Raw genomic sequence first — 25,716 nt, forward strand, 5'->3', positions numbered from 1 at the left:
GTGTCTGCTGTGGGGAGGTGCTCAGGGCAGGAGGGAGGTGGGGAAAGGTGACCTTGTCCCAGGGCTGTGTCTCACTTGCAAGATAACTTTGCAGTGACAGGTGATGACACTCGTGGTGGCTTTGGCTCCTTCCTCACCCAGGCTGACTTCTCCCACTGCTGCCTCCTCCTCTGGGCACCTAAACCCTGGTTTAGGTTTCACCCTTATTGCCCCCTTGATTTTTCCATATCCAGCAGGACAGAAATTACTCCTTTCCTGCTCTCTCATAATCTCCTCCTCTGCCAGCTCTGTCCCCCTGCACAAAAAGGCTCCAGGCCATGCCCAGCTCTGTCCAAGCTGAGTGTCCCTCTGCATTTGCCTTCCAGGGGAGCAAGAGCCTTTCACTGAAATCCTCCCACCATGCTGGGGCTGCTGCTGCTGCTGCAGGTTTTGGCAAGCTGCCTCTGGCTGGGACACAGCGAGGTGGTGAAGAATTTTATAAATCCATGTGTTCGGTTTTTCTATGCTCAGACCCCCCCAAGTGGTGGCATTCGTCCAACCAATGCATCCAGGATCTGCCAGGTCTATAAAAACAAATATCGTTTTGTCACCCTGTATGACAGAAACAACAGAATTCCAGTGTACTCTGCTTACATCTACCAGCCTGGAAATGGCAAAAGATATGAGTCATGGTTTATTGAGCCTCAGGTGAGTGTCTCTCTTACAGCACATCACCCTCCACTCACTCACAGATGAGCTGCAGCATTTAAATTACCACTTCCATTTCCTACCACCCCACTACTCACATGCAAATGGATACACTGGATGGGAATTTTATCCTTTTACTTTCAAACACCTGCACCACGTGGTTCCTCTGATGCATCTGCGACATCAGCAGGAGGATGAGATGAATCATATCCCAAAGGTGCCCAGTTTTCTGCCTTCACCTGACAGCAATAGCAAATCAAATTAATTTGTGTTACATTACAAAGTCCAATGCTTTTCCACCCTTTGCCCTGCTGGGGTCAGGGACCAAGTGATGGGGAAAAGGCACCCAAGAGAGGCTAAACTTGAGGGACCACCAGTCCTGCTGAGATCTGCTCCCCCCTTTACCCTGAGTTGTTCTGCACCCCTGACAGAGCTTATCTGCTCCCAGTGAAGAGTCAAACAGGCTTTGTGAGGGGTGTGAGAGAAGTGAGGAGAAACTCAGAAGGGGCTGAAGTGGCCCAAGGACAAAGCCTTGGGGGAAAAGGCACTGGGGATGAGAGGGTCAGCTTAAGTGTGGAGGGATTTCTGGAGAGATGTTTGAGGCAGTGAAAAGTGAGGAGCAGCAGTGTCAGTCCAGTCAGAAGGGTGTGATCTCCATGCATGGGCAGTGAGCCCTGAGCACCTTTGGCTCAGGATTAGTCCAGAAGGATCCAGCAGACACACAGAACTCCAAAGCTATGGAACCCTCACAAATGTCCTTCACACCTCCAGGAACACAGGCCAGGCCAATTAAAGAATAGAAGGGCAGCAAATTCAGGACCTTTCCATGGGCAGAATAGGGGGAAAACTTTAGGTGGAAATGTGGAAGATTACAGTAATTTCACAATTACAGGCTGCACTGACTATAAGCCGCATCTCCAGTTGTTGGCAAACATTTCGTTCTTTGTCCATAAATAAGCCGCACCTGAGTATAAGCCGCTCTGTCGTTCGCAGCGAGAACCTGCGTGCGACAAAGTTGCCAAATAGTAACAGAACCGTGGCAGGGCGGGGTTTACTGGCTCAGCTCAGGCCATGAGGGCTCAGGTCTGCCAGCGGGGCCAGGTGGCCCAGCTCTGTGGGGCCGCTCGGGGCCAGCCGCCGCTGCCGCTGGGCTCGCTTGCCCCAGCCCGGTGCTGCGCCGCGGTGGTCGCGGGGAACGGAGCCCATCGGCACCTGCGGCGGCGGCCGCAGGCGGGTATGTGAGCCCCCCGCCACCCCCAGAGCTGCGGGACCAGTAGGAGGGAGACCCCTGCCTAGCCCCGAGACACGGGACCAGCAGGATGGAGCCCCCGCCTCCCCCGAGATGTGCTGCCTGAAGGAGGGAGTCCCCACCTCTTCCCGGGCCGCGGGGCCAGTGGGAGGGAGCCTCCCATCTCTCCCCCAGGCTGCGCTGCCTGAAGGAGGGAGTCCCCCGCCTTCCCGCCACTCTCTGCAGCCTGCACGGAGCCAGGCTCCACCCACGGCGCAACAGAGTAACCAGTTTGTAACAATTGCATAAACCCGGGTTTTACGGGCAGGTTGCTCGACTCAGCACCTCGGTTTGCACTTCTGGGGTAGGAAATGCCAGAATATTATTCACATATTAGCCGCTTCTGAGTGTAAGCCGCATTTCCGGTGTGGGAGCAAACTTTTAGTCAAAACGGTGCGGCTTGTAATCGTGAAATTACTGTATTATGTCCAGTTCCTGACGAAGGTTAAATGTGCTTCCCCACAGATGAATAACAACCTGTTGAAGTTATGAAAACAATAATCATTTGTACTTGTTACTCAATGAACACGAGCAATTCATCTCCTCTTGCACCACTGTAGTTTTCACATTAGTGAGGCATTTTGTAGAATCATAGAGTGGTTTGTGTTGGAAGGAACCTTAAAGATCATCTCAATCCAAACCCCCTGCATGGGCCAGGCCACTTGCCACCAGGCCAGCATGCTCCAAACCCATCACTGGCCTTGTCTTCCTAGACCCTGGACACAGGATACCTGGAAAATCTTTGATTTTGTTAACTTCCTCCAGAGGTCGTTTAAGAGTATTTAGTTTCTCCTGGACTCTTTTGGGATTACAGGCTCCTCTCAGAGGCTGATAATTTGTAACTTCTTTTGAGTGATGCTGCAGAAAATGCTCCCTGGCCCAGATCTGATCTCAGACTCATTCTTAGCACTGCTATCACAGATTCCATTTACACTGAGATCTCTTTGCTTCCTGAGAAAAACTGTTCATCCTTGAATAAACTGCAGCCCTCCTAGGGAAACCTCAGCTGCAGGACTGATTTCCTGTCACATCTCCCTGGGTATGGGGTTAGAGGAGGCAACCTCTGGTGTTCCAGGACTAGGGTACACCTGTAGCAACCCCACATAAAATCACAGAATCACAGAATCACAGCGTGGCATGAGGGGATCCAGGGAGAGCCCTGGGCAGATTTGGGATGTGGAGACAGGAGGAAAGGGAAGCAGATTTGGCAGGGAAGGTGTCTGACCAGTCAGCTTTAAATCCTCAGAGTGGAAAATGCTCCTTGTCTCATGCATCCACCCATGTTCCCAGCACAGGCTGCAGGCTGGATCCCAAAGGTCACAAGACAAAATGAGAGCAGTCACATTCTGAGCTGCTTTCTCTATAAATCTTCTGTGTTCATGCAGGAGGGGCATGTCTATCATTTCTCTCTGATTCATACATTTTCCTACACTAAAATGACAATAAACGGGGTTTTGACAATCAGAGATGTCGGCTCCAGGTTACTCTGCTTCATTACATGCATCCTCAGCACTGACACCTTTTCCTCTTCTTACCCTGTCAAGCTGATCAACCAAAAGTATCGCAAGGATATGGATGAAGAGGATTCCATTGTACGACAGTACAAGATCAATTCAACAGTAATTGCCGAGAGTCAGGCTATTGACAAAGACTACAGTGGTGCCCTGGACCGTGGTCACTTGTGTCCCAGTGGCCACCAAAGTGGCGATGACAACAAGACGGCTACCTTCACCCTCACCAACATAGTGCCCCAGTACAGCACACTCAACCAGGGTGCCTGGAGAATCTACGAGGAAGAAACGATGGCCCAGAAAACCCAGGGATGTGACATCACCTATGTCATCACGGGTGCTGTACCTGGGAAGAGCAGCATCTCCAATGGGAGGGTTAATGTACCCAGCCACATCTGGTCAGCTGCCTGCTGCCTGAATAAGAAAAAGCCCATAAAGGCTTGGGCGGCCATGGCTGAGAACATGAGAGACAGGAACCATGTGAGGAACCTGGACCTGGTGGAGCTGACGCACAGGTTGGCCACTCTCTATGGGAGGGGAGGGATTACTCTGTTCAAGAATTCCTGTACTGGGAAAGAAGCCTCACATCCTTGATGTAAAAGGCTCAGAAACTTTTCCCATATGTCACAGAATCACAGAATCACTGAATGGGTTGGTTTTGATGGGACTTTAAAGCCTTCAAGATCATCTCATTTTGACCTGCCTGCCAAGGGCAGGGACACCTTCCATTGCCCCAGGTTGTTCCAAGCCCTCCCCAGCCTGGCCTTGAACGCTTCCAGGGATGGGGCAGTCAGAACAGCTCTGGGTAACTTTTGCTCTATATACCACAGCCTGCTCCCAGCAATTTACTTCTTTAGAATATCCCATCTAAGCCTGCCCTCCATCAGTGTGAAACCATTCCCTCTTGTCCTGTCACTCCATCCCCTTGTCCAAAGAGCCTCTCCAGCCCTCTTAGACATCCTGTAGGTACTGGACTCTCTGGAGCCTTCTCCAGGCTGAACATGCCCAGCTCTCTCAGCCTCTCTCCAGAGCAGACGGGCTCCAGCCCTCAGAGCACCTTCATGGCCTGCACTGGACTCCACTCCAACAGCTTTGGATCCTTCTGGAGCTGTGGGCCCCAGAGCTGGAGGCAGCACTGCAGCTGGGCTCTCAGCAGAGCAGAGCACAGGGGGACAAATGTCCTGTGCACCTTCTGTGCTGCTTCCTTGTCTGGTGTGTTTGCAGCTCTGTCCCTCAGGGCACCTCCTCCTCTGCCCAAAGGCACAAAGCCGTGGCCAGAGCCTCCAGCTGCTTTGCTTTGCTGCCCATCTCAGGAGAGAGCTCTCAGGGACGAGTCCTCTCCTCCTTAGTTCTCCCTGACAGTGTGCAGCTGACTTGTCCCTCCCCTCCTTAGCAAGGCTGTGCCACCAGGGCACCTCAGGCTGCCCAGACATCTTGTCTGGACATCTCCATGTCTGCACATACCCAAACCCCAACCATGATTCTGGACAACCTGCTCTGGCTCATCCTGCTTGAGCACGGAGTGTGGACAAGAAGATCTTGCATGCCTTCATTCTCTGCTCTGCTTCTGAAGCTTTTCTGTAGCCTTATGGTAATCTGAATTGGAATATGTATTCAGTGGTTATAAAAGATCAATGTGTGCTACACCATTTAGTTTGCAAGAACTTACAATAAATTTATTTTTGCTGCAGTGATGGATTGCAGGGTCATGTCTTATATAATCCACAAATTGCTTCTCACTGAAATTTCTATAACAGCCAGTGGTGTCACAGTGCCCAGAGCATCCTTGCAGGACATTGAGTGTCCAGGTGCAATCTGAGGATGCGATAACACCCACACAAGTGTCAGTTCAGACACCAGTTATTCTCCTGGGAATGGGCATGAACAAAGTGGGCCAGGGTGTCAACAGCTCATACAAGACACCCCCATGGCTCCAACAATGACACCTGCAACCTTGATGTCCTCACTCTTGATCCTTTAGTGGAGGGGGCCTGTGCAACAAAGAGTTCAAAGGGTTCTGTGCATTCAGGCTTTTGTGGGATTGCCCCACTTGACCCTGGCAGGGGTTTACCCTGTGTCATGGAGCACTGTGGGGTTGGGGACACTTTGGGGGTTTCTGATGCTTTATGGCCCCTTCTAATGATGTGACCACTGTTGGGCCCTGCTTTGTTATGTCAGATGGGCCTCAGCAGAAAGCAGGAATTTGCCCCAGCTCTGCCACATCTGTTTCTTCTTGGCCTTCTCCCTCATTCTGGCTAAACCCCTCTTTTTTTAAGGCATCAGTGCCAGGTTAACAGAGACAAAAGGAACCACATGATCCAACCAGTTTGTTTAAAAAAATCCTTGGTCAAACAGACTTCTCTGCATAGTTCTGCTTCTAACAACCAACTCATCATTCTCTTATTCCTGGACTTTTGGAAATGGAAAGAAATGTGTCCAGTTTAGTTTGAGTGAATGAATGATTATTGACTCACAGAACATTTTGGGGTAGAAAGAACCTTAAGGACCAGCTAGTTCCATGCCCTCTCATGGTCAGGGTTACCTTCCACTATCCCAGGTTGCTCCAAACCCAAGCCAATGAGCCCATGGACACTTCCAGGGATGGGGCAATCTCAGCTTCTGTGGGCAACCTCTGCTGGGGTTTCACCACCCCACAGTACCAAACATTCACCTCATATCCAATCTATACCTACATTCAGTCCATTTCAAATCATTTCACCTTGTCCTAATGTCTTGGTTTTCACCCAGCCTGCAGTCACACCCCCCACAGCTGTTCCCTCACTCCCCAGACAGCGGGACCAGGGAGAGAACTGGAAGGGTAAAAGTTGGAAAACTCGTGCGTGGAATTAAAGATTGTGTAACAGGGACAGCAAAAGCTGTGCACACAAGCAAAGCACATTCAAAGAATTCTTTGCCCATTCCCCTTGGACAGAAAATGTCCACCCACCTCCAGGAGAGCAGGGCTCATCCCACCTAACAGTTACCTGAGAAAGACAAAACTCACCACTGCAAATGTGCCCTCCTTCTTCCCCTCACTTCATATCCTCAGCATGATGCCACATGCTCTGGGAGATCCCTCAGGTCACTTAGGATCACTTGTCCTGGCTGTGTCTCCTCCCAACCTCCCAAGTACCCCCAGCCTCCTGGCCAGCCTGGTAGGACAAAAAGCAGAAAAGGTCTCGGCTCTCTGGAAGCACTGCTCAGCACTAACCAAAAATATCTCTGTGTTATCAACTCTGTATGCAGCAGAACTCCAAAAACACAGCCCATACCTGCCACTGTCAAGAAAATTAACTCTGAACCCAGCACATCTTTCAGCTCCACACACTTGTCCATAGTCTGTCTGCAGCTCTCCTGTAGGCTCCTAAAGTCCTGGCAGGTGCTCTGAGGTATCCCCAGAGCCTTCTCCTTCCCAGCCTGCTGGGATGAAGCTGGTACAAAGCCATGGCCATCAGGCAAGAGAATATTTGTTGCCTGGCCATAGCAATGATGTTATGTGAGGCTGCAGAAGAGCAGCCTGTGACTGTCTGAGTGTACTCAGAGACAGGCCAGTCCATCTCATGTCACCAGAGATGTTCTGTTGGGAACACAAACACATGTAGGAGCTGGAGCATCAGCAGCTGCAGCTGGTGGGATTGATGAAATGATCAAGGAAGTCACCAGACCCTGTTAACTGATCCTGACATATCATGCTGTAAGTCAGCAAATTTGGGAGAATTTCTGAGGGAACCATTACAAACAACTGTCAGCACATTTCAGGGTGGGTATGAACAAAGTTGCCTAAATAGAAGTAGAAAACTTCTCTTTTCTGTGGAATTCCCTGTTTATAAGAAAGGGGAAATTCAGGAATGGCTATATATTTAACTGATTCTTACATTCTGTCCTGTAAGTCAGCAAATTTCAGAAAAATTTTGAAGGAACTATTACAACTGTCAACACATTTCCGGGTGGGTATGAACAAACTCCCTGAAAAAAAAATAGAAAACTTCTCTTTTCTTTTGAATTCTCTGTTTATAAGGAGGGGCATATTTATGACTGGGTATATATTGTAGTGGCACTCCTGAGGATTCAAACAGTCCTTTCTGCAGGAACAAGACTGAAGGAACTCTTCAGCTGCCTCTTCTGAGACTCTGCTTCAAGGTAAGCTCCTGCTCCTTCCTCACCACTCACTCCAATACTCAAAGCTTTCCCTGTGCTTTGCAATAAATATGTACAGAGAAAGCCTAGGCTGGAGTTGCTGAGCTTCGAGGAGCAATCCGAGCTTATGCATGCACTGAATTTTGTAGCTCTTTAGTATTCTTTTCGGTAGGAGGGCAAGAAGAGATGGAATATTTGGGAAAGAAACTCCAGTCAGGAAACATGAAAATTAACATCAAACTGTTGAATAAGAATTAGGGGTGAGGTTATTGAGCACCAAAACTTACACCACGACCTTGCAAGAGGCCTCTGGAAAAACACATGTGACTGAACTCCTAGAAAATTCACTCTAACCCCTGTTTGGGAAATAAAACAGCTCTGCCTGCTTGGATACCCTATAAACCCAGCCAGTCTGAGTCTGCAGCAGAGGCAATTGAGAGTCCTCTGTCACTTTGGGAATGCGACCAGAATCTTGTGTGGCACATTTTCACCGTAGTGTTTTCTATATATCTGTTATGTTAGATATTATGTCAGTTAGATAATTTTTAATCTCATTGGGTGGGTAACTCTAAAGGACTTCTTAGAAATTTCTCGGATTGATTTGGGGCAGACAGGGCTGTGCTCTACAGAATACTGTAAGAAGCCACCGCCTGAGTTTCACATTCTCAGTTTCCAGCTCATTGGTCACCACATTCCAGATCCAGGACTTGAAAAGAGAAAAAGGAGCAGATGTCTTGGGTCAGAGTAGGGCTGTGTGTAGCTCTACATGCTGAATGCAATGGAAATGGAGAGATGAGGATCAGGGAGAAGGATAAGAAAAGAGAAAACGTGCAAGGTGACTTGTCAAGCCCGCAGTAGCCCTCAGCTCAGCCCCTTCCCAGCCAAAGCTGAGCTTTGTGCTTTAGAGGCTGTGGCAGCTTTCTGAGCCAGGAACCCTTTGAACTGTCTGTCCTACCTGCCTTATTCCAAATGCTGCTGATAATAAATCATTCTACTGAGTGTCTGGCCATGCAAATGGAAGCATCCCTCCCATCCCAAACTTGTGCTGCCTCTGAAAGGACACAAAGCCCCTTGCTTGGTTGCCAGCATCCCAGGGAGCTTTTCAGCACTTTTCTCATAAAGGAATGATCTTATTGACTGCTGAGAATCACATCAGCATTGAGAAAGACAAAATGGGACAGCTGTCTGTCCAAGAAATTCGTGCAATGGTGCCTTTGACAGTACAGGAAAATCCATCATCAAAGCTGAAGAGGGGCAGCAGCAGGAATCCCAAGGACCCAGAGGAAGAGCTGCAACCCCTCAGTGCTCGCATTGCAGCAGCCATTGTGCTGATAAGATTGAGGTGTTATCCCTTGTGCTTGCTGCTACCATCTGCTTGACCCCTTCATTTGCTCTCCAATTCTCTGCAAGTTCAGGGTCTCAGTTTAGATAATGTGGAAATGCAAGGTGAGCAGCAGGACAGCCATTGCCCAATGCCAGCTGAGAGGCAGGAGCCCAAGAGCATCATTGGGCTTCAGGATTGGGTCTGACTGCAGGAGCTGTGTGTCTGTGTGAACCTGGATGGGGCCAGGGACATGTAGGAAGTGCAGCACTGCTGTTCTTTCCCTGCCCAGTGCCCCATGAGATTCAAGCCCAGCTCAGCATTGCAGGGGCCTGAGCAGAGTCTGTGCCCAGCTGCAGGTGTCTGCTGTGGGGAGGTGCTCAGAGCAGGAGGGAGGTGGGGAAAGGTGACCTTGTCCCAGGGCTGTGCCTCACTTGCAAGATAACTTTGCAGTGACAGGTGATGACACTCGTGGTGGCTTTGGCTCCTTCCTCACCCAGGCTGATTTCTCCCACTGCTGCCTCCTCCTCTGGGCACCGAAACTCTGTTTTAGGTTTCACCCTTATTGCCCTCATGATTTTTCCACATCCAGCAGGACAGAAATTCCTCCTTTCCTGCTCTCTCATAATTCTCTCCTCTGCCAGCTCTGTCCCCCTGCACAAAAAGGCTCCAGGCCATGCCCAGCTCTGTCCAAGCTGAGTGTCCCTCTGCATTTGCCTTCCAGGGGAGCAAGAGCCCTTCACTGAAATCCTCCCACCATGCTGGGGCTGCTGCTGCTGCTGCAGGTGTCGGCGAGCTGCCTCTGGCTGGGACACAGCGAGGTGGTGGAGGCCTTTCTAGGACCTTGTGCTCTGTTTTTCTATGAGAAAACCCCCCCACGTGGTGCCCTGCGTCCAAAGAATGCAGCCAGGATCTGCCAGTTCTATGACAACAAATATCGCTTTGCCACACTGTATGACAGAAACAACAGAATTCCAGTGTACTCTGCTTACATCTGCAAGCCTGGACCAGGAGACAGAGATCAGCCATGGTTGGTTGAGCCTCAGGTAAGTGTCTCTCTTACTGGGCATCACCTTCCATTCGCTCACAGATGAGCTGCAGCATTTAAATTACCATTTCTTTTTCCTACCACCCCACTACTCACATGCAAATGGACACACACTGGATGGGAATTTTATCCTTTTACTTTCAAGCACCTGCACCATGTGGTTCCTCTGATGCATCTGAGACATCAGCAGGATGATGAGATGAATCATATCCCAAAGGTGCCCAGTTTTCTGCCTTCACCTGACAGCAACAGCAAATAAAATTAATTTGTGTTACATTACAAAGTCCAATGATTCCCCTCCCTGTGCCCTGCTGGGGTGGCAGTCCAAGTGATGGGACCAAATGGCACCCAAGAGAGGCTAAACTTGAGGGACCACCAGTCCTGCTGGGATCTGATCCCCACTTTTCCCTGAGTTGTTCTGCACCCCTGACAGAGCTTATCTGCTCCCAGTGAAGAGTCAAACAGGCTTTGTGAGGGCTGTGAGAGAAGTGAGGAGAAACTCAGAAGGGGCTGAGATGCCCCAGGGACAAAGCCTTGGGGGAAAAGGCACTGGGGATGAGAGGGTCAGCTTAAGTGTGGAGGGATTTCTGGAGTGATGTTTGAGGCAGTGAAAAGTGAGGAGCAGCAGTGTCAGTCCAGTCAGAAGGGTGTGATCTCCATGCATGGGCAGTGAGCCCTGAGCACCTTTGGCTCCGGCTTGGTCCAGAAGGATCCAGCAGACACACAGAACTCCAAACTATGGAGCCCTCACAAATGTCCTTCAGACCTCCAGGAACACAGGCCAGGCTAATTAAGGAATACAAGGGCATAAAATTCAGGACCTTTCCATGGGAAGAGTAGGGGAAGAGATTTGGGTGAAAATGTGGAAGATCATAAAGTCTCGTTTCAGAGGAAGGCTAAATATGCTTCCCTCTAGATGAACAACAACATGTTGAAGTTTTGAAAACAATAATCATTTGCACTTGTTACTCACATGAACATGAGCAATTAATCTGCTCTTGTACCACTGCAGTCTTCACATTAGTGAAGCATAAAATCTTCTGTCATTTTGTAGAATCATAGAGTGGTTTGTGTTGGAAGGAACCTTAAAGATCATCTCAATCCAAACCCCCTGCATGGCCCAGGCCACTTGCCACCAGGCCAGCATGTTCCAAACCCATCACTGCCCTTCTCTTCCTAGACTATAGGGACAGATTACCTTGAACATTATTGATTTGGTTCACTTTCTCCAGAGGGCTTTTTGGAGCACTGCCAAAGATTCCCCAGGACTCTTCTGGGATTACAGGCTCCTCTTCGAGGCTGATCATTTGTAACTTCTTTTGAGTGATGCTGCAGAAAATGCTGCCAGGCTCAGATCAGCTCTCAGACACATTCTTAGCACTGCTATAACACATACCATTTACATTGAGATCTTTTGTATCTAGAGAAAATATGTTCATCCTTAAATAAACTGCAGCCCTCCCAGGGAAACCTCAGCCTCAGGACTGATCTCCTCTCACATCTCCCTAGGTATGGGGTTAGAGAAGGGAACTTTTTGTGTTCCAGGAGTGGGTACACGTGTAGCAACCACACATAAAATCACAGAATCAATTAATCACCCCGTGGTGGGAGAGGATCCAGGAAAATCCCTGAGCAGATTTGGGCAGTGGGGACAGGAAGAAAGAGAGGCAGATTTGGCAGGGAAGGTGTCTCACCAGAGTGGGAAATGCTCCTTGTCTCATGCACCCATCCATGCTCCCAGCACAGGCTGCAGGCTGGATCACAAAGGTCACAAATCAAAATGAGAGCAGTCGCATTCTGAGCTGCTTTCTAGTTAAAGCTTTTGTGTCCATGCAGGAGGGCCATGTTTACGATTTCTCTCTGATTCATGATTTTCCTAAACTGAGGAGACAAATTGGGGTTTTGACAGAGATGTCTTCTCCAGGGTAATCTGTTTCATTCCATGTATCCTCAGTACTGACACCTTTTCCTCTTCTTCCCTTGTCAAGCTGATCGACCAAAGTTATCACAAGTATATGGAAGGAGAGGACTCCATCATACGAGAATACAAGATCAAATCACAGCAGATTGCCAAGAATCAGGCTATTGACAAAGACTACAGTGAAGCCCTGTTTCTGGAACGTGGTCACTTGTGTCCCAGTGGCCACCATACTGGTGATGACAAGAACGCTACCTTCACTCTCACCAACATAGTGCCCCAGTACACAATACTCAACCAGGGTGCCTGGCATGACTACGAGAACACGGTGGCCCAGGAATCCCAGGACTGTGACACCACCTATGTCCTCACGGGTGCTGTACCTGGGAAGACCTACATCTCCGATGGGAGGGTTAATGTACCCAGCCACATCTGGTCAGCTGCCTGCTGTGTGAGGGGCAGACAGCCCATAAACGCTTGGGGGGCCATCGCTGAGAACAAGAAAGACATGAACGTGGTGACTAGACTCAACCTGAAGAGGCTAGAGAAGAGTTTGTCCGACCTCTATGAGGGAAAGGATGTTACTCTGTTCAAAAATTCCTGTTCCCAGCAGTAAGCATCATATTCTTGATGGAATAGGCTCAGGAGCTTTTCCCAAATGTCACAGAATCACAGAATCACAGAATGGGTTGGCTTGGATGGGAGTGTAGAGCATTAAAATTCATCTCATTTTGACCTGCCTGCCACGGGCAGGGACACCTTCCACTGTCCTTGTTGTTCCAAGCCCTCCCCAGCCTGGTCTTGAACACTTCCAGGGATGGGACAGTCAGAACAGTTCTCGGTAACTTTTGCTCTATATACCACAGCCTGCTCCCAGCAATTTACTTCTTTAGAATATCCCAACTAACCCTGCCCTCGATCAGTGTGAAACCATTCCCTCTTGTCCTGTCACTCCATCCCCTTGTCCAAAGAGCCTCTCCAGCCCTCTTAGACATCCTGTAGGTACTGGACTCTCTGGACTCTTCTCCAGGCTGAACATGCCCAGCTCTCTCAGCCTCTCTCCAGAGCAGACGGGCTCCAGCCCTCAGAGCACCTTCATGGCCTGCACTGGACTCCACTCCAACAGCTTTGGATCCTTCTGGAGCTGTGGGCCCCAGAGCTGGAGGCAGCACTGCAGCTGGGCTCTCAGCAGAGCAGAGCACAGGGAGACAAATGTCCTGTGCAGCTTCTGTGCTGCTTCCTTGTCTGCTGTGTTTGCAGCTCTGTCCCTCAGGGCACCTCCTCCTCTGCCCAAAGGCACAAAGCCGTGGCCAGAGCCTCCAGCTGCTTTGCTTTGCTGCCCATCTCAGGAGAGAGCTCTCAGGGACGAGTCCTCTCCTCCTTAGCTCTCCCTGACAGTGTGCAGCTGACTTGTCCCTCCCCTCCTTAGCAAGGCTGTGCCACCAGGGCACCTCAGGCTGCCCAGACATCTTGTCTGGACATCTCCATGTCTGCACATACCCAAACCCCAACCATGATTCTGGACAACCTGCTCTGGCTCATCCTGCTTGAGCCTAGAGTGCGGACTAGAAAACCTTGAGAAGTCCCTCCAAAACCCAACAATTCTGTGATTATGTGATCCTGGGACATGCTTTTTTGTTTGCTTGCTTTTGAAAGTGCACCTTGAGAGCAGCACCTGTTGTATCAGACAGGCAGGCTTTGGCATCAGATACATGAAAGCTTTGAGCAACCAAAGCTAAATTCCTGTGATGCACTCCTTGCATGCCTTCATTCTCTGCTCTGCTTCTGAAGCTTTTCTGCAGATTTATGGGAAATGGATTTGGGGAAATGTATTCAATGGTTGTAAAAGATCAGTGTGTGTGCCACATCATTTAGTTTGCAAGAGCTTAGAATAAAAGTTATTTGCTGCAGTGTTGGATTGCAGGGTCAAGTGTTATATAAAACACAATTTGCTTCTCACTGAAATTTCTGCATCCACCAGTGATGTCAGAGTGCTCAGAGCATCCTTGCAGGACATTGGGGCTCCAAGTGCAATCTGAGGATGCCATAGCACCCACACAAATGTCAGCATCAGACACCAGTGATTTCTCCTTTGCAGAAACCTCTGCTGTACCTCAGGGGGCTCCTGATTTGCTCACCCACCTCTGCACGCTGGCTGAGGCTTGAGACCACACTCATCCTCCTCATTTCTCATCCCATTTCCACTGTCCCTGCTTTCCAGGCTCTGAACCACTGGCTGCTTGACCAACTGTTGTGGTTTTACACTGGCCAAACACCAGGCACCCACAAAAGCTGCCCACTCACCCTCCTCTGCCACAGCTGAAGAGAGGAGGGAATAGAAAAATTAATGAATGGTTCATGAGCAGAAATAAGGACTGTCTCCAAGGGCAAATCTGGCTCATCTTACACATAGAACATGAGTTTACTGCTAAGCAAATGAGAGGAGGATAGCAAGAAATAAAATAGCCCTTAAACACCCCTTTGCTTCCCCCAAACCTTCTCTCCTTCCCACCAACACCACTGGGAGACACAGTGTGGCAGGTTTTTGTCTGTTCATCACCCAAGGTTTTCTCCCAGAGCTCAGGGATAGGAGTCCCTCCCCTGCTGCACCATGGGGTCCCTCCCACAAGAGACAGTTCTCCTTGAACTTCTCCAGCGTGGCTCCACTCTCACAAGCAGCAGTCCAGCCAGAACTGCTGCAACGTGGGTCCCTCCCAAAGGCACAGATTCCTCCCAGAACTGCTGTGGCATGGGTCATTCATCCATAGGTGCTCCAACCTGGGAGCAGGGGACTCCTCCCTTCACTGTTTCTCCCACTGGATCACAGCCCCTTCCAGGCATCCACCTGCTCTGCTGTGAGCACCAACCCATGGGCTGTGGCTGGAGCTCAGCAATCCAGTGGATCCATGGGCTATGCATAAATCTCTGCCTCCCCCGTGGATCCATGGGCTGCAGGGGCATGGCTGCATAACCATGGTCTCACCACAGAGGAATCTTGGCTCCATACCTTGAACACCTCCTTCCCTCCTTCTCCACTGCCCTTGGTGTCTCCATGTTGTTTCCCTCACATGTTCTCAACTCCTTCTCTTCTCTGGCTGGAATTAAAACAACACACCTCACTTTGCTTTGATTTTCTTCTTAAATATGTTCTTGCAGAGGCATTACCAACATCTCTAATTGGCCCAGAGTTGGCCAGCAGCAAGTCCATCTTCAGAGCAATCCGGGACTGGATCTGCCAGATGTGACGGAAGCTTCCAGCAGTTTCTCACAAAATACATCTCTGCTGCTCCCCACTACCAAAACCAGCATCCCAACCCCATCAGTGCCACCTCTATCACCTCCCCAGGCTCTTCCAAGGACCACAGTCCCTGGCAGTAATCAGAAATGCCCTGTCATCCACAGGAAGCTTGTGAAATACATGGGAAGCCCAACAGAGAAAAGGATTGCCTTGGATTCTGCCTTATTTCCTACATGAGGAATGTTGCTTTCCATCAGTTCTAATCAGTGCTGGGGGTCTGGGGAGGTCCCGATGCCTGGAGTTTGGCCACTGTGACACCCATCCACAAGAAGGGCAGGAAGGACAATCTGGGGAACTGCAGGTGTGTCCACCTGGCCTTGCTTCCCAGAAGGGTTATGGAGCAGCTTGTCCTGAGTGTGATCACACAGCACATACAGCATAACCAAGGCATCAGTCCCACCTGCAGGGCTTTAGGAAAGGCACGTCCTGCCCACAGAACCTGATCTCCTTTGATGAGCAGATCACTGACTGGCCCAGGGCATGAGTGGGGAGGCTGTGCAAGTGTCTACCTGGACTTTAACCAAGTGTCTACCTGGACAGTCTCCCACGCTGTTCTGCTGGAAAAGCCGTCATCCCACGGCCTGCAGAGGTGCTCTCTTGGCTGGCTCAGGAACTGTCTGCATGTCCAGGCCCAGAGAGTGTTGGTGACCAGTGCCACATGCAGCTGGCGTCCGGTCACAAGTGCTGTCCTCCAGGGATCCGTGTGGGGCCCAGTCCCGTTTGCTCTCTTCACTGATGATCTGGGTGAGGGCACCCAGTGAAGCCTCAGGAAGATCAGGGATGATCCCAAGTTTGGAGGGAGACTCAGCTGCTGCAGGGCAGCGAGGCTCTGCAGAGGGCTCTGGACAGGCTGCATCCATGGCCAAGGCCACCTCTGCAGCCAGGGCACAGAAAGGCCATGAAGCTGCTGAAGGCCCTGCAGGGTCAGGCCTGTGAGCAGCAGCTGAGGCAGCTGGGGCTCTCTAGCCCAGAACAGAGGGGCAGCTCTGAGAGATTATTTCTCTGTACAGCTCACTGAAAAGTGGGTGTAGCCAGGTGGGAGTCAGCATTTTCTCCTGGGCAACCAGCAGGACGACGAGAGGACAAGGCCTCAATGTGCACCAGGGGAGATTCTGGTGGGACATCAGGAAGAATTTCTTCACATAAAAGGTGATAAATATTAGAATGGACTGCCTGAGGATGTAGTGGAATCCCAATCCCTGTAGACTGGGTGTGGCACTCAGTGCCATAGTCCAGTTGAGCAGGGGGTGATTGGTCAAAGGTTGGACTCCATGATCTCAGAGGCCTTTTCCAACAGAAAGGATTTTGTGCTTCTCACAGCAGCCCAGCCTGGAGCAGAGCAGAGGGCTGCCCCAGCTCCACAGCCATGCTGCCAGGCACCTGTCATCTGGGATTGCCTCTGTTTTCTGCTGAGCCTGGTGTGCATGGGGAATAGGGATAGAGCCCTTTGCTGAGCCCAGAGCTGCTCCATGCCCATGCTGGGCTGGGAAGCTCCTCTGCTCCCTGGGAAGATGCAGCTGCACTGACATGGCAGGGTAATTTTGCACTTTGCCCTGTGTCTGTCCACCTTTGGGGACAACTCTGGGCTCCCCTGTGTCACAGGGATTTTAGCCACAAAGGAAAAATTTTTTTAGCCTGGAGATATGTGTAAATGCTGTGACCTAAAGGCACTTCACTGCAAAGTGGGTTGGATCATGCCCCTTGCTTAGTCCTTTTCTCATTTCAACAAGGGTTCACATTCTGTGGCCTGAACCCGCTGCCATGTGGAGTACGAAAAGAGAATGACACAAGAGAATCAAGACAGTGGCAGCTTCTGGCCTCTGCTTGAGAGAACTGCTGGGAAAAACTCCTTTGGTCCATCCAAGAGCCAAAATTTCCTGTTACCCAACTTTTATAAAGTTACATTGTAAAATTAAACCTCAGATATCTGAGGAGCTATTTATCTGTTGTCTATCTTGGTTGGTTTCTTGTCCCACTCCCTGCACTGAGTTTCTCACTTGCTGTACACCTGGGTAAAATGTCCCTTGCTGTTGGGCAACAGCATTTTGCACAGGAATATCAACCAAGAACCTCTGAGGGTCAGGTGAGGAGGTGTTCAGGAACGTTGCTGCCCAAGCACTGTGCCCCACAGCCGAAGATGCTGCAGACAACATTGATACCCTGGCAGTATTTTTGGGGGATACAAACTAAGTATCCAGAATCACCCAGGTCAGCCACGCTCACACAGAGGTCCAGGCTCTGCCTGATTTCTGTGGAAGATTAGCCTGTGAAGGTCTGTTAACAAGGAGGTTTGGAAACTCCTGGTTGCTGATTACAATGAAGAAGGAAACACCTCTTGACAGACCGTGCTCCTAAGAGAATTGGAGACACAGTGTACCCAACAGGACTCTGGATTTGGAGCTGCTCAGTGCATGTTCAGACAGCAGAAAGGACCTGATAAATCTGACCTTCACCAGTTCCACAATATCTGCTATGCCATTGAAATTACAAAAAAATACATAGTTCTATTTCATTACTTGGGGAGGGATAACTGAGGAGGAAATACATTTGGAGCAAGCTTAGAGAATCCATGGTAATACTCATTAAAGATTTTGAAGTGTTTTACCATAAACAAGTGAAACACACAGATCTCTGACAGGAGAAATGAAGCAGGGAAATGCAAAGCAGCTTCTCCAAGTTTATGCAAGAACACTGAAGCACAAACAGCACACAGATCTCCAGGGACCATCTCTGTGTCCTACCATCCTTATATTTTACAAAAAGTACTTGCCATTTAGTGCAACAGTTTGCCATACACAGTTTTAAGTGTCAATTCTCATCTTCCTTTTTTTTGGGTTTTTTATATCATGTCATTTACCTCATTATCTCCTACTCTCTACACACATGATAGAAAATGATTTAGCACTTCAGAAAGGCAAAATAGCAGAAAAAGAAGAAATTTTCTTCTTAAGGCAAATTCTCTTTCTAATGGGCACAACGAACACACGTTTGAACTAGCACTCATTCCTCCTCTTTGAAGGAGAGAAAACTCTGTGTGTAAAGTGCAAGGATACTAAATGTATATGTTTAAGATATTGTGATTTCCTGCATCAATGTGTTGTCTAATATGTACTGTGTGTTATCTGTTCATCTGGCAGATTTCACTGCAGGCACATTTGAAACAAGTAGCCAAACAGTGGACAAACAAATAAAAAAAAAATTAAAAGGGCACCAATTAAATCAAAACTTTACTTATTTTACATGTGCAAACTGTAGCTGAAGTGCAGAAAGCTTTGCACTTACAGGCAGAGCAGTGGGTGGAGGGGCCCGAGAGAATTTACAGAATTCAATACAGCAGCATCCAGAGACAGAAAACTGCTGCACATGAGCAAGCTGTTGTACCAGAAGTGTCATCGACACTGGGCTGTGCTCAGAGTAAGAGATCTGGCCTTCTAAACGGCACTAAATACTCTGCTCAGAGCCTATCACATTCCGGGAGGACAATATGGGTTTTTCTGCCTGTCCTTGAAACGCAACTTTTCAAAATTTTCTTGGGTTCTGCTCAACGCTCTGGTGTGCACCGGTCATGATTCTGAGTGCTCTCCCAAAAGCTCATCTCCATCATCATCAGTGTGTGGAGCAACAAGCTCCAGAGGTACTTCAATGGTGTGGGCAAACCTGGCCCTTTCCCCAGGGACAGCTTTGGAGGAGAACAGAGTGAGCACATCACTGTCACCTCCTGTTGCTGGAGAGTTCCTTCAATCCCAGGTCCTCTGCCTGGATGGATTTTGTCTCCTGGCATCAAATGCTGACACAGCCCCTGATGGGATGAAAGTAGCAGATTATCTGTATTGCATTACAAAGTCAAATTATTCCATTCCCTGTGTCCTACTGGATGGGTGCCCATGTAATGGGGAAAAGGCTCCCAAGAGAGACTAAACTTGAGGGACCACCAGTCCTGCTGGGATCTGATCCCCACTTTACCCTGAGTTGTTCTGCACCCCTGACAGAGCTTAGCTGCTCCCAGTGAAGAGTCAAACAGGCTTTGTGAGGGCTGTGAGAGAAGTGAGGAGAAACTCAGTAGGGGCTGAGATAGCCCAGGGACAAAGCCTTGGGGGAAAAGGCACTGGGGATGAGAGGGTCAGCTTAAGTGTGGAGAGATTTCTGGAGTGATGTTTGAGGCAGTGAAAAGTGAGGAGCAGCAGTGTCAGTCCAGTCAGAAGGGTGTGATCTCCATGCATGGGCAGTGAGCCCTGAGCACCTTTGGCTCAGGCTTGGTCCAGAAGGATCCAGCAGACACACAGAACTCCAAAGCTATGGAACCCTCACAAATGTCCTTCAGACAAACTTCAGTGGAACAGGCCAGGGCAATTGCGGACGAGAAAAAGAGGCAATTCCTCTCATTGCTAAGGACAAAGTGGCAGGATGGCATTTGGGGGAAGATGAGCCAGAGAAGGAACACACATGCCCTACTGCAGAGGAAGGCTCAATGTGCTTCCCTATAGATAAAAAAGAATCAGTTAAAATTATGAAAAACTAATCTTTTCATCTTATTGCCCATAGGAACTTGAGCAACGGTTCTGGTCTTGCACCACTGCAACCTCCACTTTCTCTCTGTTTGTAGAATCATAAAATGGTTGCTTTGGAAGAATCCTTAAAGACCATCTCAATCCAACACTCCCGCGTGGGCCAGGCCACTTGCCACATGACTAGCATGTTCCTAGCCCTATCCAGCTTGGCATGTTCCTCCTGGATCTTGAACACAGGCCGCCAAAAAAATATCTTTGATCTTGTTAACATCTACAGGCTTCTTCTCGGCATACAGACTCCTCTCAGAGGCTGATAATTTGTAACTTCTTTTGAGTGATGCTGCAGAAAATGCTCCCTGGCCCAGAGCAGCTCTCACACACATTCTTAGCACTGCAGTCACAGATTCTATTTACAATGAGATTTTTTTGCTTCCTGAGCAAAACTGTTCATCCTTGAATAAACTGCAGCCCTCCTAGGGAAACCTCAGCTCCAGGACTGATTTCCTGTCACAGTTCCCTGGGTATGGGGTTATAGGAGGCAACCTCTGGTGTTCCAGGACAGGGGTACACCTGTAGCAACCATACATAAAATCACAGAATCACAACGTGGTATGAGGGGATCCAGGGAGAGCCCTGAGTAGATTTGGGATGTGGAGACAGGAGGAAATGGAGGCAGATTTGGCAGGGAAGGTGTCTCACCACAGTCACCTTTCAGTCCTAGGAGTGGCAAATGCTCCTTGTCTCATGCATCCACCCATGCTCCCACCACAGCTGCAGGCTGGATCAAAAAGATCACAAGTCACAATGAGAGCAGTCACATTCTGAGCTTCTTTCTAATTAAAGCATTTATGTTCATGTAGGAGTGGCATGTTTATGATTTCTCTGAGATTGATGTATTTTCCTGCACTGAGATGACGAAAAATGAGATTTTGACTAGCAGAGATTTCAGATCCAAGGAAATCATCTCCAGTACTCTCATTTCCCATTTAACATCTCTTTTTCTTCCCTTGTCCAGCTAATAAGTAAAAATAATCTCATAGAGATAGAAAGCAGTGCAATCCTCATAAATCAACACAAATTCACTTTAGAGCAAATCAAAGAGAGCCAGCCTGTCCTTGATGATTGTGACCAAATGATTGGTTTGGACCAAGACCATTTGAGCCTCAATGGACATCTGAATAGTGGAGAGAGCACAACAGAAACCTTCACCCTCACTCACACAGTGCCCCAGGACAGCACACTCTACACTGGACAGTGGAGCACCTACGAGTCCAGAACAATGCCTGTAAGGACAAAGAGCTGTACAGAAACTGGAGTCATCATGGGTGCTGTGCCTGGGGACACCAAGGTCACCAACAGGAGGGTTCATGTACCGAGTCACATCTGGTCAACTGCCTGCTGCCTGAAGGGCAAAAAGCCCTTGAGGGCTTGGGGGGCCATTGCTGAGAATGACAAGAACTAGGGGGAGAACGTAAATCTGGGGGAGCTGGAAGAGAGGTTGACCGAGTTGTATGAGGGAAGAACAGTTACTCTGTTCAACAATGACTGTCCCAGGAAATTATCCTCACATCTTCGATTGAAAACCCTCTATAGATTTTCCCACATGTCACAGAATCACTGAATGGGTTGATTCTGATGGGACCTTAAAGTCTTCAAGATCATCTCATTTTGACCTGACTACCATGGGCAGGGACACCTTCCCCTGCCCCAGGTTGTTCCAAGCCCTTCCCAGCCTGGTCTTGAACAATTCCATGGATGGGGCAGTAAGAACAGCTCTGGGTAATTTTTGCTCTATATATCACAGCGTGCTCCCAGGAATTTGCTCCTTTAGGGTATGCCCTCTAACCCTGCCCTCCTTCAGTGTGAAACCATTCCCTCTTGTCCTGACACTCCATCCCCTTGTCCAAAGAGCCTCTCCAGCCCTCTTAGACATCCTGTAGGTACTGGACTCTCTGGACTCTTCTCCAGGCTGAACATGCCCAGCTCTCTCAGCGTCTCTCCAGAGCAGATGGGCTCCAGCCCTCAGAGCACCTTCATGGCCTGCACTGGACTCCACTCCAACAGCTTTGGATCCTTCTGGAGCTGTGGGCCCCAGAGCTGGACGCAGCACTGCAGCTGGGCTCTCAGCAGAGCAGAGCACAGGGGGACAAATGTCCTGTGCACCTTCTGTGCTGCTTCCTTGTCTGGTGTGTTTGCAGCTCTGTCCCTCAGGGCACCTCCTCCTCTGCCCAAAGGCACAAAGCCGTGGCCAGAGCCTGCAGCTGCTTTGCTTTGCTGCCCATCTCAGGAGAGAGCTCTCAGGGACGCGTCCTCTCCTCCTTAGCTCTCCCTGACAGTGTGCAGCTGACTTGTCCCTCCCCTCCTTAGCAAGGCTGTGCCACCAGGGCACCTCAGGCTGCCCAGACATCTTGTCTGGACATCTCCATGGCTGCACATACCCAAACCCCAACCATGATTCTGGACAACCTGCTCTGCCTCATCCTGCTTGAGCATGGAGAGTGGACAAGAAGATCTTGGGACGTTCCTCCAAAACCCAACAATTCAGTGATTATGTGATCCTGGGACATGCTTTTGTTTGCTTGCTGTTGAAAGTGCACCTTGAGAGCAGCACCTGTTGTATCAGACAGGTTTTGGCATCAGATACATAGAAAGCTTTGAGCAGCCAAAGCTAAATTCCTGTGATGCACTCATTGGAGCGCTTCATTCTCTGCTCTGCCTCTGAAGGTTTTCTGCACATTTATGGGAAATGGATTTGGGGAAATGTATTCAATGGTTGTAAAAGATCAATTTGTGCAACGTCTTTCAGTTTGCATAAGCTTACAATGATTTTTTTTGCTGCAGTGCTGGATTGCCGGGTCACGTCTTATATAAATCACAAGTTGGTTCTCAGTGAAATATCTGCAACCACCACTGCTGTCACATTGCCCAGAGCATCCTTGCAGGGCACTGGAGCTCCAAGTGCAATCTCAGGATGCCATAACAGCCCCCCGAGTGTCAGCATCAGACACCAGTGATTTCTCCTTTGCAGACACCTCCTCACCATTGCTCATCCCATACCCACTGTCCCCAGTTTCCATGCTCTGGAAGTATTGATTGCTTGACCAACTGTTGTGGTTTTACACTGGTTGAACACCTGGCACCCCGCAACTCCTCTGCCACAGTTGTAAAGAGTAGAGAAAAAAAAAAAGTTACCAAAGGGTTCATGAACTGAGATCAGGACAGCCTCCAGGGGCAAAACAGGCTCAACGTACATGTAGAAAGTGAGTTTAATACCAACAAAAGCTGAGAAGGATAGAATGCACTAAAATAGCCCTTAAACACCCCTTGGCTTCCTCCAAGACTTCCCTCCTTCCTACCAACAGCACAGGGAGACAGAGTGTGGCAGGTTTTTGTCTATCCATCACCCAAGGTTTTCTCCCAATGCTCAGGGAGAGGAGTCCCTCCCATGCTGCACCATGGGGTCCTTCCCACAAGGAGACAGTTCTTCTTGAACTTCTCCAGCGTGGCTCCACTCTCACAAGCAGCAGTTCAGCCAGAACTGATGCAACGTGAGTCCCTCCCAAAGGCATAGAGTCCTCCCAGAACTGCTGTGGCATGGGTCATTCTTCCATAGGCTGCAGTCCTCCAAGGACAGGCTGCTCCAGCCTGGGAGCAGGGGACTCCTCCCTTCACTGTGTCTCCCACTGGATCACAGCCCCCTCCAGGAATCCACCTGCTCTGCTGTGAGCACCAACCCATGGGCTGTGGGTGGATCCATGGGCTGCAGGGAGATCTCTGCATCCCGTATGGATCCCCACGGGCTGTGGGGGCATCTCTGCATTCCCCGTGGATCTCTGCACCCCCATGGATGCCCATGGGCTGTGGGTGGATCTGTACATCCCTGATGGATCCATGGGCTGCAGGGGCACCACTGCTTCACCATGGTCTCATCATGGCCTGCAGAGGCATCTTGGCTCTAGTGCCGGGTTGTGGAGCAGACTGTCCTGAGTGTGATCACACAGCACATACAGGATAACCAAGACATCAGTCCCACCTGCAGGGCTTTAGGAAAGGCACGTCCTGCCCACAGAACCTGATCTCCTTTGATGAGCAGATCACTGACTGGCCCAGGGGGCATGAGGGGGGAGGCTGTGGAAGTGTCTACACGGACTTCAACCAAGTGTCTACCTGGACAGTCTCCCACGCTGTTCTGCTGGAAAAGCCGTCAGCCCACGGCCTGCAGAGGTGCTCTCTTGGCTGGCTCAGGAACTGTCTGCATGTCCAGGCCCAGAGAGTGTTGGTGACCAGTGCCACATGCAGCTGGCGTCCGGCCACAAGTGCTGTCCCCCAGGGATCCGTGTGGGGCCCAGTCCCGTTTGCTCTCTTCACTGATGATCTGGGTGAGGGCACCCAGTGAAGCCTCAGGAAGATCAGGGATGATCCCAAGTTTGGAGGGAGACTCAGCTGCTGCAGGGCAGCGAGGCTCTGCAGAGGGCTCTGGACAGGCTGCATCCATGGCCAAGGCCACCTCTGCAGCCAGGGCACAGAAAGGCCATGAAGCTGCTGAAGGCCCTGCAGGGTCAGGCCTGTGAGCAGCAGCTGAGGCAGCTGGGGCTCTCTAGCCCAGAACAGAGGGGCAGCTCTGAGAGATTATTTCTCTGTACAGCTCACTGAAAAGTGGGTGTTCTAACTTGCTGTACACCTGGGTAAAATGTCCCTTGCTGTTGCCAACAGCACTTTGGCACAGGAATATCAGCCAAGAACCTCTGAGGGTCAGGTGAGGAGGTGTTCAGGAATGTTGTTACCCAAGCACTGTGCCCCACACCCAAAGATGCTGCAGACAACATTGATACCCTGGCAGTGTTCTTGGGGGATACAAACTGAGTTTCCAGCATCACCCATGTCAGCCACGCTCACACGCTGCTCCAGACTCTGCCTGATTTCTGTGGAAGATCAGTCTGTGAAGGTCTGTTAACAAGGAGGTTTGGAAACTCCTGGCTGCTGATTACAATGAAGAAGGAAACACCTCTTGACAGACCATGCTGCTAAGAGAACTGGAGACACAGTGTACCCAACAGGACTCTGGATTTGGAGCTGCTCAGTGCACGCTCAAACACCAGCAATGACCTGATAAATCTGACCTTCACCAGCTGCACAATATCAGCTCTACATAGAAATTTAAAAAAAAAATACATAGTTTTATTTCATCACTTGGGGAGGGATAACTGAGAAGGAAATACATTTGGAGCAAGCTTAGAGAATCCATGGTAATACTCATTAAAGATTTTGAAGTGTTTTACCATAAACAAGTGAAACACACAGATCTCTGACAGGAGAAATTAAGCAAGGAAATGCAAAGCAGCTTCTCCAAGTTTATGCAAGAACACTGAAGCACAAACAGCACACAGATCTCCAGGGACCATCTCTGTTTCCCACCATCCTTATATTTTACAAAAAGTACTTCTCATTTAGTGCAACAGATTGCCACACAGTTTTAAATGTCAATTCTCATCTTCCTGGTTTTTTGGGTTTTTTATATCATGTCATTTAACTCATTATCTCCTCTGCTCTACACACATGATAGAAAATGATTTCGCACTTCAGAATGGCAAAACGAACAGAAAAAGAAGAAAGTCCTAAATTTTCTTCTTAAGGCAAATTCTCTTTCTACTGGGCAAAAGGAGCACACGTTTGAACTAGCACTCATTCCTCCTCTTTGAAGGAGAGATAACTCTGTGTATAAAGTGCAAGGAAACTAAATGTATATGTTTAAGATATTGTGATTTCCTGCATCAATGTGTTGTCTAATGTGTGCTGTGTGTTATCTGTTCATCTGGCAGATTTCACTGCAGGCACATTTGAAACAAGTACCCAAACAGTGGACAAAGAAATAACAAAAGATTTAGGGCACCCATTAAATCGAAAGTTTATTTTTTTTATGTGTGCAAACTATAGCTGAAGTGCAGAAAGCTTTGCACTTACAGGCAGAGCAGTGGGTGGAGGGGCCCGAAAGAATTTACA

At 49.4% G+C, this 25,716-nt stretch overlaps 3 protein-coding genes across 3 annotated transcripts in view; all 3 read left to right on the top strand.

Annotated features, from left to right (window-relative positions):
• Positions 1 to 25,716, top strand: part of LOC116995166 (endonuclease domain-containing 1 protein-like) — a 74,689-nt gene that overhangs the window by 29,078 nt on the left and 19,895 nt on the right. The window lies entirely within an intron of this gene.
• LOC116995164 (endonuclease domain-containing 1 protein-like) lies at positions 400 to 4,080 on the top strand. Its single transcript, XM_033057556.1, has 2 exons — positions 400 to 687; positions 3,520 to 4,080. Exons 1-2 carry the CDS (start codon positions 400 to 402, stop codon positions 4,078 to 4,080), a joined length of 849 nt encoding a protein of 282 aa, XP_032913447.1.
• On the top strand, positions 7,548 to 12,526 carry LOC116995165 (endonuclease domain-containing 1 protein-like). Its single transcript, XM_033057557.1, has 3 exons — positions 7,548 to 7,626; positions 9,669 to 9,990; positions 11,981 to 12,526. Exons 2-3 carry the CDS (start codon positions 9,703 to 9,705, stop codon positions 12,524 to 12,526), a joined length of 834 nt encoding a protein of 277 aa, XP_032913448.1. The 5' UTR covers positions 7,548 to 7,626; positions 9,669 to 9,702.

Source organism: Catharus ustulatus, chromosome 4 (assembly GCF_009819885.2).
Source record: "Catharus ustulatus isolate bCatUst1 chromosome 4, bCatUst1.pri.v2, whole genome shotgun sequence".
Classification (NCBI taxonomy): Eukaryota; Metazoa; Chordata; class Aves; order Passeriformes; family Turdidae; genus Catharus; species Catharus ustulatus.